The sequence below is a fragment of the Lampris incognitus genome, chromosome 5 (genome assembly GCF_029633865.1).
Source record: "Lampris incognitus isolate fLamInc1 chromosome 5, fLamInc1.hap2, whole genome shotgun sequence".
Classification (NCBI taxonomy): Eukaryota; Metazoa; Chordata; class Actinopteri; order Lampriformes; family Lampridae; genus Lampris; species Lampris incognitus.
In genome coordinates this window covers 9,054,072-9,068,048 of record NC_079215.1, presented here as the reverse complement: position 1 = coordinate 9,068,048, position 13,977 = coordinate 9,054,072, and the positions used below count along the sequence as shown (strand labels likewise).

Sequence of the window (13,977 nt, the reverse complement as noted above, 5' to 3'; positions counted from 1 at the left end):
CCCCCGTTTTTCTCCCCGATTGTACCCGTCCAATAACCCCACTCTTCCGAGCTGTCCTGGTCACTGCTCCACCCCCTTTGCCGATTCAGGGAGGGCTGCAGACTACCACATGCGTCCTCTGATATATGTGGAGTGGCCAGCTGTTTCTTTTCACCTGACAGTGAGGAGTTTTGCCAGGGGGACGTAGCGCATGGGAGGATCACGCTATCCCTCCCAGTTCCCCCTCGAACACGTGCCCTGACTGACCAGAGGAGGCGCTAGTGCAGCAACCAGGACACACCCCCAGATTCGACTTCCCACGCGTAGACACGGCCAATTGTGTCTGTAAGGATGCCCGACCAAGCCGGAGGTAACACAGGGATTCGAACCGGTGATCCCCGTGTTGGTAGGCAAACGGAGTAGACCGCTACACTACCCGGATGCCCTCATTCAACAGATAACACATGAGAAAGCTTAAGCCACATTTCCACCCAAAGTACCCGGAACTTTTAGTCCCAGGAACTACCATCCAAGGAACTAAAAGGTTCCTGCAGCCCATTGTTGTCTGGGTTTCCGCTGTGGTCTAAAGACCTACAAAGATCAGGTAAATTAGCCCACTGACACATGAGAAAGTGAAGGCTGTTTTACAACAGCACATCTCAGTTTTCTGTCAAGTAATTCAGTTTCTTCTCCTAATCAAAAATATCTGAATGATCATGAGAACAAAGGCTTATATTGGGTGGTGTTTCCATAGAGCTGTAAAAGCTGTTTTATGATGACAGGCATGAGACAAATCGGACGAAAATAATATGTTTTATGTTAGCAAAGCAGCACATCACAACACAAACGGCCACAAAGTACTTTTGTATTTAATAATTTGGGAAAATACACTCAGTATATGTATTTATTACAAAAAGCTGACATTTATCTGGCACGTTTCAATTGTGCAACGGTAATGATATAACTAACGGCAGAGAAAACGACTCGAGTTGTGTCCGAAAATGTTTTTTCATTTTGCCAATGGCCTCACTATAAAGTTCTCTACATAGACCTCCCTAAATATTGAGTAGGGAGTCGTGAATGAGTGAATGATTTCGGACACAGTGCTGGTTTGCGGCTGCAGATTTTTAAAAGTGGTGGCTGAAATAAAATGCTGCGAGTACTTGAACAACCAGAAATATTCCGTGCTGCAGGCCCCATCCCCAAAGCTACTGTACTTTTGGAAAGTACTTCCCCCCGCCCCCCCAAAAGCAAGGACTTTTTGGTTTCTAGTTCCTGGGCAAAGATCCTGCAGTGGAAACGTGGCTTTAGGCAGTGTGGACCAGGTTCAACTGGAGCCATTTCAGCTATTTCAAAGTGAGAGCCTACAGAAACAGGAGTTGTATATTTTAACAGCCTGAAATCCCTCCCAAAGAAATGTAAAAAGTAAATACCTTTAAATTAATCTGTCTCCAAGTAGTGTTGAGAACAATGTTAAATTCCTTGTTTTTTATTTCAGAAATTCACCAATATATAACAAAACATCTGCAACATCTGGCCTTTGTGCTAGATCTTCTAGCAAAGCAACCAGAGTGTGTGTGCAGTTTTCCTCTTACCTTGTAGTCATGCAGGATCCTCTCAGCAAAGGCCTTGTCCAACATCTTCCTGTACCACTCCTGCAATCGCTTCGGCTTGGGGATCTTCTGGTCTGCTGGGTGGCAGTGAAAGATGTAGTCATCACCTTCGCTGGGGGGACATGCCCAGATGTGACCCTGGGCATACCTGTCGAGAAATGCCAGAGGTAAGTCCAGAGAGACCCTGTAGTAGGGATGTGCAAAAGTCAATTTTTGACAAGTCTGGAGGTTGTTTGAACGTAACGGTGATTAGTCAGTCTCAAGGGGGCCCTACTGATTGGGCTCTACTTTTACTGGCCCTGCTTGCTTAAGTGAATCCAATTTTTATACATGCATCTCTTTTATACAAAGAGATGCATGGAAAAAATTGGATTATTTGTTTTATTTGCAATGTAACTTTATTTGTACAATAATGCGTAACAGAAAGTGGTGCACTCCTTACTGAAGACAAGTGTTTCCCTATCAAAAAAAGTGACGTCTAGCTCCAACTGGAACCTCAATTGTATCGGTTCTCCTACTGTTTTTCAGGGATGTAAATCTTGTAGGAGCTCAAAAAACATCAAATCGGACGAATATCCAAAATACGTCGTCTTTTTACGAAAGTCCAACTTGCCTTGTTCACGGGCAGCAGGGTGGTGACGGTTTGCGCTGTCACAAATGCAACTAAAAATCCACTTTAATTGAAGGTGTGCTTTAAAATGTGGAGACGCTTGTCATCTATTTTTTAACATCTTTGCTACAACAGCCTTACCAACTAAATGTAGTGAATAGCAAATCTAAATATGTCCATACGGTAAGTCAAAGAGCCCAATTTAGATGAGGAAATCCTCTCGACAGCAATTCTCAGCCACCCACTATTGATGGCCAAGAGAATGCAGGTTTTCATGCTACGGAGACACTAGACCAAACTAGAGTTTTTTTGTTTTGCTGGAATATTTTTCATCAGCAATCAATTATTTCAATGTGCGTCAGCTTTCCTATTATCCCAAAGAAAAAAAAATACCATTCTATATTTGATGAGTTAAACCAAAAGCTGAGCAGATAGCTGTACCGTTTGCATGCTGACTGGCTTAGAGAAAGTAAATGGGGGAAGGAAGGAGGGGGTGACTTACCCAAGCTTCTTGACATATTCTAAATAGCCGATGAGGATCTCGTGGTAGACTGCTGTTCGTAGCATTCGAGGTCTGAAGAAGTGAATACTGTCGAGGTACGATATGTATACCCGTCTAAGGAAGAAAGAGGAAGGATTATTGTTAACGCCATTTATATATATACATAAAAAGTGGCTGTGTTAGGGGCTCTCAATAAACGTTGTGTCCAGACGAGCTGATTCAACTTTCTGTGACCATACCATTATGTTTATGATACAGGTAATGGAAGATCAAGCACTGACCTGGTGTTGGGGAACGGGCAGTCGGAGCCATACTCCTGCACGTGCATGCCGAAGAAGCACACATCCACACCATCAATCTCCTCAAAGGCGAAAAGTGCTTTGGTTCTGTAGGGAAAGGCTTCAGGCATATCACCCGTGTCCACAAACCTGACAAGAGGGAAAAACACCAACCCCATCAATGTCTTGTCTATCGGGATTGTAATAAACCAGGATATTTCAAGTGGTGACTGTCAATGGCTTATAATCCTGTCAACTAATTGAACAGTCAAGACACTGTAAAATCTGTTGACAATCATTTAATAGAAAAACAAGACTAGGTCAAAACCTGGTCTATGGCTGGGTTGTGTATAGTCAATGCTTGAAATACTGCTCAATCTGTTGTAGGGACAGTCAGTGGTACTGTCTATAATGTGAATTCCTGGATGTTAAATGTTCACCTGCAGTTCTCTGTAGTGGTCCGAGTAGTAATAATTGTTAAAGTGTACTTAAGTAGCATATCACATGCCTGGTTAACTCACTGTTGTCTTAATGTGAGCAAACTGTGGGCAAGTATTTTTCTATCAAAAGAAATGACACACATCAACCTGACATCCTAGTTAAAGGAGGGGTGATAAATACTGTTGAGCACTGGAAGTATCTGGGCATAAGCGCTGATTCTAACTAAGATTTTAATAAACATATAATAAAAAGGCTTCCAGAAGTTTAAGGGCCAGCCTAATGCATTTTAGATGCATTAGACATAAACTGCCTCTAGCCACTTCTAAGCTCTTTGTAATTTTTATTTTTTTTGGATTTTTCCCTCTTTCTCCCCAGTTGTACTTGGCCAATTACCTAACTCGTCCGAGCCGTCCCAGTCGCTGCACCACTCCCTCTGCCGATCTGGGGAGGGCTGCAGACTACCACATGCCTCCTCCGATACATGTGGAGTCACCAGCTGCTTCTTTTCACCTGACAGTGAGGAGTTTCTCCAGGGGGACGTAGCGCGTGGGAGGATCCCGCTAGTCCCTCCAGTCCCCCCCCCCCAACCAGGCGCCTCGGCCGACCAGAGGAGGCGCTAGTGCAGCGACCAGGACACATACCCACATCCGGCTTCCCACCCGCAGACACGGCCAATTGTGTCAGTAGGGATGCCCGACCAAGCCGGAGGTAACGCGGGGATTCAAACCGGCGATCCCCGTGTTGGTAGGCAATGGAATCTCAATGATTTTTTTCACACATCTCATTGTGCTACAAGCGGGTCCCAGGCAAGAGTGATTATGCTAAAACCATCATACATTCTTCACAAAGAATCTGTGAAAATTCTTGATAAAAAAACAAAGGAGATACCATCATTGTGCCATCATTCAAGAAAGTACAATTTATTGACAGTTGACGGTTTTCTTTGCATGGCAGACGGCAAACCGGGTTGGGTCTACCGGGAATGTGCCGACCAGCTGGCTGAGGTCTTCACACCTGTATTTAACCTCTTACTGTCCCAATCTAAAGTCCCAGCATGCTTTAAGACCACCTCTATCATTCCTGTCTCCAAGAAACCAACATCCACATGTCTGAAGGACTACCGACCCATAGCACTCACCCCCATTGCCATGAAGTACTTTGAGAGACTGGTTCTGGCTCACATCAAAAACATTATCCCCCCCACATTCGACCCACATCAGTTCGCCTACCGTCCCAAAAGGTCTACTGAGGATGCCTTTGCCACTGCCCTGCACGTTGCTCTGACCCACCTTGAACTTAACACATACATCCGGATGCCGTTTATAGATTATAGCTCTGCCTTCAACACTATCATCCCCACCAAACTAACCACCAAACTCCTCTCCCTTGGCCTCAACCCCTCCCTCTGTAACTGGGCCCTGGACTTCCTGACCAACAGACCTCAGTCTGTTAGGTTAAGTGACCACACCTCCTCCACCCTGACCCTCAGCACAGGTGTCCCTCAAGGCTGTGTTCTGAGCCCCCTCCTTTTCTCCCTCTTTACCCATGACTGCCTGCCAACTCACCATTCAAATGTTATAGTTAGGGTTGCAGATGACACCACAGTCATTGGCCGTATCACCAATAATGACGAGACGGCCTACAGAGACGAGATTGAGCACCTCACATCATGGTGTACTACCAACAATCTTGTCCTTAATGTGCAGAAGACAAAGGAGCTGATTGTGGACTTCAGGAGGTCTAGAAGCTGCAGCCACTCCCCCATACACATCAATGGGGTGGAAGTGGAGCGTGTTTCCAGCTTTAAATTCCTTGGAGTCCACATCAGCGAGGACCTTTCGTGGACATTAAACACCCAGGCCCTTGTGAAAAAGGCCCAACAACACCTGCATTTCCTAAGGAGGCTGAGGAGCGCCCATCTATCCCCCAAAATTCTCACCAACTTCTACCACTGCACCATAGAGAGCATCCTGACCATCTGCATCTCAGTGTGGTACGGCAACTGCACCTCAGTAGACCAGAAAGCTCTGCAGCGGATCGTCAAGGCGGCCCAGCATATCACCGGTACCCAGCTCCCAGCCATAAAAGACATTTATCACAAACGCTGCCTTCGAAGGGGTCTGAGCATCAGCAGAGATCCCACCCACCCCAACCATGGACTGTTCTCCCCCCTGCGCTCTGGGAGGCGCTACAGGAGCCTCAGAGCCCGCACTACCAGGCTCAAAAACGGCTTCTTTCCACAAGCTGTTGCCCACCTGAACCTGGCTACCCACTGAATGTCTGTAGATATTTTTAAATATTTTGTACCCCAGCTCTTTTTTAACTTATTTTAGCTTTTGGTCTTCATGTGTGTATATCTTATACTGTGTTTGCTGTATTTGTCTGCGTCTGTCTTGCACTGTTTGGTGAAGCCACAGCCCTCATTTCATTTTTAACAAGTGCCTGCACATTGTTTTTAATGACAATAAATTGAACTGAATTGAATTGAATTGAATGTGCCTGATGTATGATCGTGCGCCACCACCACTTAAACAATGATCAGGGCATCAGCCAGAGGTGACTGCTCAGCTAAATTTAGGAAAACTGCTTTCGGACAATCGGCATTTTCAGTCGGAGCAGCAGGTAAAGGAACTAAATTCCCACCCATAATCAGAGAATGAACAGGTTTCAGCATTTTTAAAACAATAAAAACATGGCTAAAGACAAGCCAATCATGTGCTCACTGATGTAAACCTTTGTATGGAACCGACCGTTTTCCAACATGGAGAGTATGTCATGTATATGTTAATATGATATGTGATGTACTCTGTGACAAATTTGCTAATGTTATTGCATTTAATTGTTTGTATTGTACTGCGGTGTTTATCAAATCTTCCTGCCAAGGGACCACATATGTAAATTAGCTATGTAGCTAACTCTGGGCTAATGGTTGTGTTGTGCACAGCCCCTGTCAAATAAACTATATATATATATATATATATATATATATAAAATAAATAAATAAATAAAAGCTACATTTGAGTAAAAAAAATAAAAGGTTATGAATACAGTTGTAAGAACAATACTTTCCACTCATATCTTGGGATGTTTGATCTGAAAGAAGTTAATTTATTTGTAGTTATAGCTACTCTAATTCGAATAGAATACACTGTCATTGTACATACATACAACAAAATTCATTCTCTGCATTTAACCCATCCTAGCTGTGTAGCTAGGAGCAGTCGGCAGCCGCTGTGCAGCACCTGGGGACCAACTCCAGTTATTTCTTCCAATTGCCTTGCTCAGGGGCACGGGCAGGAGTATTAACCCTAACATATGTATCTCTTATGGTGGGAGGAAACCAGAGTGGCCAGAGGAAACCTACGCAGACACAGGGAGATCCTGCAAACTCCATACAGAAAGGACCTGGGATGGCCTGGGGTTCAAACCAAGGACCTTCTTGCAGTGAGGCAAAAGTGCTAACCACTGGGCCACCATGCCATCCAATTATCTGTTAAATCCCTCTCCTCTTTCATCTATTTCCATCTGCGGCTGTCCCTCTTTTTTCGACTCACTCTGTATTGATGGCACTAATGATATTACAGCACAAACACACCCATAAAGATTTGCAGCTGAGTGCAATTTGCCCTTGTTTTGCATCTGATTGCAATTATCCATGTGGCAAAGTATAAATGGTGGCTTTGCACCAAGAACACAGTAGGCAGGCTCAATGTCATCCTCGATGTCATCAAGTAGCTATAGCAAGAATTCTCTGACCTGGCAACCTATATCTACAAATGATTTCGGTCTCAGTTGAATCGACAAGAGATATTCTCTTTCAAAATATCCGTTCATGAGCACGCCTGGCATGACGATGCCTTCAGCTAGCTACTGCAGCCATGATCACTGCAAAGTCTGGGCATCAGCTGCCAACACTCTGAAGATGCCAATAATGTTCACTCTTAACTGCGTGTGGCTATTAGCGCTGGTGTTTATGAATTGGGACTTTTTTTTCCCTTTTTTTTTTGCAATGGGGTCCGTTTACATAGAAATGGGCCAATTTTGCCCAAACCTATGCGTATTACCTAATTTAAATACAAACCCCAATTCCAATGAAGTTGGGATGTTGTGTAAAACGTGAATAAAAACAGAATACAATGATTTGCAAATCCTCTTCGACCTATATTCAACTGAATACACTACAAAGACAAGATATTTAATGTTCAAACTGATAAACTTTATTGTTTTTTTGCAAATAATCACTCATTTTGGATTTGCTGCCTGCAACACGTTCCAAAAAAGCTGGGACAGGGGCATGTTTACCACTGTGTTACATCATCTTTCCTTTTAACAACACTCAATAAGCGTTTGGGAACTGAGGACACTAATTGTTGAAGCTTTGTAGGTGGAATTCTTTCCCATTCTTGCTTGATGTACGACTTCAGTTGCTCAACAGTCCGGGGTCTCCGTTGCCGTATTTTGCGCTTCATAATGTGCCACACATTTTCAATGGGGGACAGGTCTGGACTGCAGACAGGTCTGGACTGCAGGCAGGCCAGTCTAGTACCCGCACTCTTTTACTACGAAGCCACGCTGTTGTACACGTGCAGAATGTGGCTTGGCATTGTCTTGCTGAAATAAGCAGGGACGTCCCTGAAAAAGACGTCGCTTGGATGGCAGCACATGTTGCTTCAAAACCTGTATGTGTACCTTTGTATTGGTGCCTTCACAGATGTGCAAGTTACCCATGATGCCATGGGCACTAACACACCCCCATACCATCACAGATGCTGGCTTTTGAGCTTTGTGCTGATGACAATCTGGATGGTCCTCTTCCTCTTTAGCCCGGAGGACACGACGTCCATGATTTCCAAAAACAATTGTGTTTCTGGATGTTGTTGATATATGGCTTTCCCTTTGCATGGTAGAGTTTTAACTTGCACTTGTAGATGTAGCGACGAACTGTGTTAACTGACAATGGTTTTCCAAAGTGTTCCTGAGCCCACCTGGTAATATCCTTTACAGAATGTCGGTTTTTAATGCAGTGCCGCCTGAGGCATGGAAGGTCACAGGCATTCAATGTTGGTTTTCGGCCTTGCCGCTTACGTGCAGAGATTTCTCCGGATTCTCTGAATCTTGTGATGATATTATGGACTGTAGATGATGAAATCCCTAAATTCCTTGCGATTCTACATTGAGCAACGTTGTTCTTAAACTGTCGGACTATTTGCTCACGCAGTTGTTCACAAAGTGGTGAACCTCGCCCCATTCTTGCTTGTGAACGACTGAGCCTTTCGGGGATGCTCTTTTTATACCCAATCATGACACTCACCTGTTTCCAGTTAACCTGTTCACCTGTGGAATGTTCCAAACAGGTGTTTTTTGAGCATTCCTCAACTTTCCCAGTCGTTTGTTGCCCCCGTCCCAGCTTCTTTGGAATGTGTTGTAGGCATCAAATTCAAAATGAGTGAATATTTGCAAAAAACAATAAAGTTTATCAGTTTGAATACTAAATATCTTGTTTTTGTAGCGTATTCAATTGAATATAGGTGGAAAAGGATTTGCAAATCATTGTATTCGGTTTTTATCCATGTTTTACACAACGTCCCAACCTCATTGGAATTGGGGTTTGTACATGCAAATAGCACTGGAGCATTGAGACGCTATTTGCTTGGCAGCTTGCGGGTTCTTTTGAGAATTAGTTTCTTTTTTGTCTTATTTGTGCAGGTTTAGTGGCTGCATCAGCCGTGCAGTCCTTTTGTGAATTCATCAGTGAGTGCTTTGTCAGAGTGATTGTTATTTCGGGTACTTTAACTGGGCGATCTCCGTCACGCCTCTCGGCGCATGGCGAGCCGTTTTCTCTCCTACTCTGCTCTATGCTGGACTGTTACAGTACATAACCAGATGTTGAAAGAGCAGGAAAATATTCAGCTCTTAGCATTTCACTAGTATCCACGAGCAACAATATATTCCGTTTGTTAGTGGGTGGAATGGCGGTCTATTCTGTTGCCTACCGACATGTGGATCGCCGGTTCGAATCCCAATGTTGCCTCCGGCTTGATCAAACGTCCCTACAGACACAATTGGCTGTGTCTGCGGGTGGGAAGCTGGATGTGGTATGTGTCCTGGTTGCTGCACTGGCGTGATCCTCCCACATGCTATGTCCCCCTGGCGAAACTCCTCACTGTCAGGTCAAACGAAGCGGCTGGTGACTCCACATGTATCGGAGGAGGCATGTGGTAGTCTGCAGCCCTCCCCGGATCGGCAGAGGGGGTGGGGCAACAACTGGGATGACTCGGAAGAGTGGGCTAATTGGCCGGATACAATTGGGGAAAAAAGGGGGGGGGGCAAAAAAGTGTATGTGCGAGTTTTGGAAATCTAGGGTAACCATCTAGATATGAGCCTGATTCACATCCAGCAGGGAAACTCCCACTTCCGTGTTTACCAGCAACAATGTTGGTCAGCCGAGCAATCGTGTAACTTCAGTGACGTCGTTGGTCACCTGATCCAGCGGCCCAATCATGTCAAACTGATCACTCAGTAAGTCACTTTAAACATGACCACACAGCAACATTTGTGTTTGTAGGGCTGGTTCTGCCGGGCGGTCCAGCCAAAAAATTCTTTTCACTCCGTGGTTCTTTTTTAAGTCAACAATTTGATTATTTCATCCATCGTACATGATCATTCTAGGTATTATATGTTAATTCAAATATTTCGGTGATTTTTCAAAGAGGCCCATGGGACAGGGAATTCGATCTTTAGGTACCAATGTAACCCTTCCAAGTCACTCATAGTAAACACATTTGCTAAATAATAAACATTTATTAGAGGTATCCTCACATTAATGTTATCCGGTGTTCTGCAAAAAGTTGCCCTGAGTATCACAGCTTTAAGCAACAGGCCGAGTATAAGAAGGCTCAACCTAAAAGGCCCAAAGTCCATATAAAGCAAATAGTCTTTAAACAGCCACCCAAGATAAGCTGTTAAGAGACTCTTCTATTGAGGCCACTTCTCTGGTCAGGATGGGATGAACAAGCACAAGTTTTGATGTTGTCTGACTGAATAGTGAACGACCCTCACAGATAGTCACGGGGCGTTTGTACCATCTAGTCAAACATGAGGGCTCCACAGTAGCCGAGTGAATATTAAAGCTTGATAGGATACACTAGTGTCCCCCGAATTTCCCTCAAAGTTCAGAACATGGTCATAGCAATGCAGGGAAATACAATATGTTGACAAAATAGATAGAAAATATGAATTTGTTTTTGGTAAATGATAGATACCCAAAGTAAATGTAAACATCTTTAAAAGCATTCCTCAGACCTGACCTCCGTTGTGGAAGTTCCTGGAGCGCTCACCTGGCTTTCATGCCTGGTTTCACCTCCACTGTTTTATCAGAGCTGGCCACCACTCGCACAAAAACCTCTCCAGCCTCCGGGTGGTTCTGTCTCTTCAAGTACTTATTTACACGATCCTCTATGTACATTCCCAATCGTGTAGACTGTAGCCCTATGGAGTACATGCATGCACACGCATGCACACACACAAACACACACACACACACACACACACACACACACACACAAGAAAGAGATTCAGAGGTATCGTTCAGAGGCTTATGCCAGACCAAATACTTTCTTCAAGTCAACTTTCCTGTAAATAAGAAAAGAAAAAAAAACAACTTCATTTACAGATAACTACAGAATGCATTTCTCAACTTTTGCTATTGGTTTTTAATGTATTTCACTGCCTGTAAGCAACCTTTAGAGTTTACAAGATCCAAATGAATTGACATTTATTAGGGCTAGAAAAACCAGTGGAGAATGTATGTGAAATAACAAGAAGAATGAAAGCAGAAGCAACACCAGCAGTGCTACTGCAGGTTTAATGGTGGACAGACACATGTGGTTCACATGAAGGGAAGTGGTTTTACTTGACGTGGGCTATAAGCTAAATTTCAGGGTGGTCAGGTGTCGGAAACCTGCGCAAACCACGTGTTAACCCACCTGGTAAAAAGAATGATCTGTTATTAAGAAAGTGCAACAACAGCCGTGTTTCCATTAATTGAATTTAAAGCAAACTTTTGAAATGTCGCAAAAATAAATAAAAATTTTTTGGGGGGGGGATGCGAATTAGGCACGTTTCCAGCAACTGGTTTAGAGGGAATTAACTATGCTACACAAAGTGTAGTTTTGTCAGAAGTTGGCGGTACAGGCTACGTTACGCATGGCTGTAATAAACAGAGTAGAAGAAGAAAAGGTTGCGAACCGGAAACAAAACCAGTCGCCTTGGCCATCTACGAGAGAAAATGGAAAGAGGCTTTGGGAATTTGTTTCAGTTGGGCAAGTTGTAATTGTTCTCTCATGTCGGCTGTTTCATGCCATCCACAGATGACGATAAAGAAATGCGCGTTATGGGAATTTCCCAGAAGACGCCAACAGCAGAAGAAGCTGATCAGTCATGTGAGTTAAATGTTCGCCACACCAAAAATATCACAACTTATTCAGCAAAGGCGTTTCCATATCCCATTTAGCACATTAACTTTTTTTTCGAAAAAGGCAAAAACCGCCAAGTGAGGGTAAAAACTTTTTTGAGGAAGTTTGAGGAACTTTTTTCAAAAATCTTCCATTTCCACAAACCTTTTCTAACGCAACACTTCAAAATGCGCATAAAAATACGTTATGGAAACACGGCAAATGACTCTAGCTTTACACTTGGATTATACCTATGATCCTTTTGTATTCACAAAGAACTATTTGGTCTACTCTATATTCAGCATCTCTTGTTGTATTATTTGAATTAATCTCAGCTCCGCTGTGGAAACTATTGGAGATGCATATGTATCAAACAGTAGCGCTTTTGGTTAAATTACAAAATGCTGCCTAAAATGGATAACGTGTTAACATTTGTGCTTGTATGAAGTGTTTTGAAATTGTTTATATCCTCATCATCGCTTTTAGAACCAAAAATACTCTGTGGAGCAGTATAGAACTTGTACATGGTGGTTAAGGACAACCTTATCCGTTACCGTGTTTTTTAACCACAGTATCAAGTTAATAGTTACTATGTTGTAATGATGTCTAATGAACACAAGTGGTTGTAAATGGAAAATCTCACTAACTTTTTGCAGAAAATTTATTGTCCTTCCGTGTTTTTCCACTTTTCTTCAAACAATTGTCACAGATGAATCTGGAGAAAGTAGAAAAAGAGAAACTTAGGGATTTTGCCACAACTACTCCAGCAGATGTGCAACAAAGCTCTTGTCCATTAAGGGAATTTAAGGGATAAGAACTCACCCGGACGGCCAGATGACGTCATAGTGTAAGACACATATTTGGTGCATCTTTCGCCCGCAATCTTTACATTCAACAAACCTGAGGAAATGAGAGAAAGAAAAAAACCCCACTGTTAACATTTATCACAAAATAATTTCATTATCTGGCCAGGTGGTTAGAGAGAATTCACTGTAGTGGAAAGGACGTAGGTTCCACGCTAACACCTGCCAGTGTCTGTTCATGAGCAAATACTTGCGCTTTTTCAAGGACTCCTTGAACCCTTACCAGCTCACTCACTGATAGCCGATGGATAAGAGTGACAGCTACGTCAGCGGACACCACTCCATGACATTTTCTCTTGTATGACTGTTGATCGAATGATTGCCAATGCAGCAATCAACACTGAGATCTAGATTCACTTTCATCTTCCTCTGGTTCTTACACAATTGCAAGCCAGCCAATGTAAGTGCGCCTTTGTGGGAGGATCTAACAGAATTACATACTTGCAATCTCTAACTTTTTCATATAAGCAAGTGTCCATTTCATTCATATCCATCACAGACTATGGCAAAAAAAAAAAAAAAAGATTCAGTTATCTCTCAATTCATGAGTCTGTTTCTGAGAGCATTTGCATTTTAACAAATGGCGTTGGTCTGACCCTTCTGGCAAAAAAAATCTCAAGCTGCGCATAGGAACTGATGCATTTTACTTCAGCCAGCAGTGGCCACCAGAGAGGATAGGTTGAACTTTTTCTCTTGTGGACCAACCAGAGAGGAGCTCTGCTTGGTCCAAAAAAAGTAGTATATTAACACATGATGGTGATGGACATTTATTTAGCCAGCGAGCAGAGATTAGCCCATCAGAGGGTAAGGAAAACTTCCTCTCTGTAAGACCAATCACAGAGAAGCAACCAAGATAGTCAGCTAGTGAAAGAGTAATCTAATGGACATTGGAGACCTTCGAGATTGCCACTTTAACTTTGAATGTCAACGTTTTTTGATCCATCCATTATCCAAACCGCTTATCCTGCACAGGGTCGCGGGGATGCTGGAGCGTACTGTACTTTAAGACACGTGGTCTTCTGTTTTGCAAGGGAAAAGTCTCTACAGACAAAAAGCTGGGTATTTACTCAACCGGTGTTACTTCTGAGCTTCCCTGGGGCTCTACCATGATATGGCTGTGAGAAATGGGGGAAAAACCAGGAATGTGCAAAAAAAAGGACAAAAAATAAAGACATGCGGGTGGAAGATAAAGGCGTTTTTGTTTTGAAGCTATATCGAACAAACAAATAGCACAAAAT

General features: G+C 43.3%; 1 protein-coding gene across 1 annotated transcript in view; it reads right to left on the bottom strand.

Annotated features, from left to right (window-relative positions):
* crebbpa (CREB binding protein a) overlaps positions 1-13,977 on the bottom strand; it is an 83,457-nt gene that overhangs the window by 6,141 nt on the left and 63,339 nt on the right. Inside the window, exons 22-27 of the mRNA XM_056279514.1 lie at positions 12,699-12,776; positions 12,524-12,591; positions 10,761-10,911; positions 2,986-3,132; positions 2,705-2,818; positions 1,575-1,740 (exon numbers count right to left, since the gene is read on the bottom strand). Coding sequence (XP_056135489.1) covers positions 1,575-1,740; positions 2,705-2,818; positions 2,986-3,132; positions 10,761-10,911; positions 12,524-12,591; positions 12,699-12,776 — 724 coding nt within the window. The remainder of the gene's footprint in view (positions 1-1,574; positions 1,741-2,704; positions 2,819-2,985; positions 3,133-10,760; positions 10,912-12,523; positions 12,592-12,698; positions 12,777-13,977) is intronic.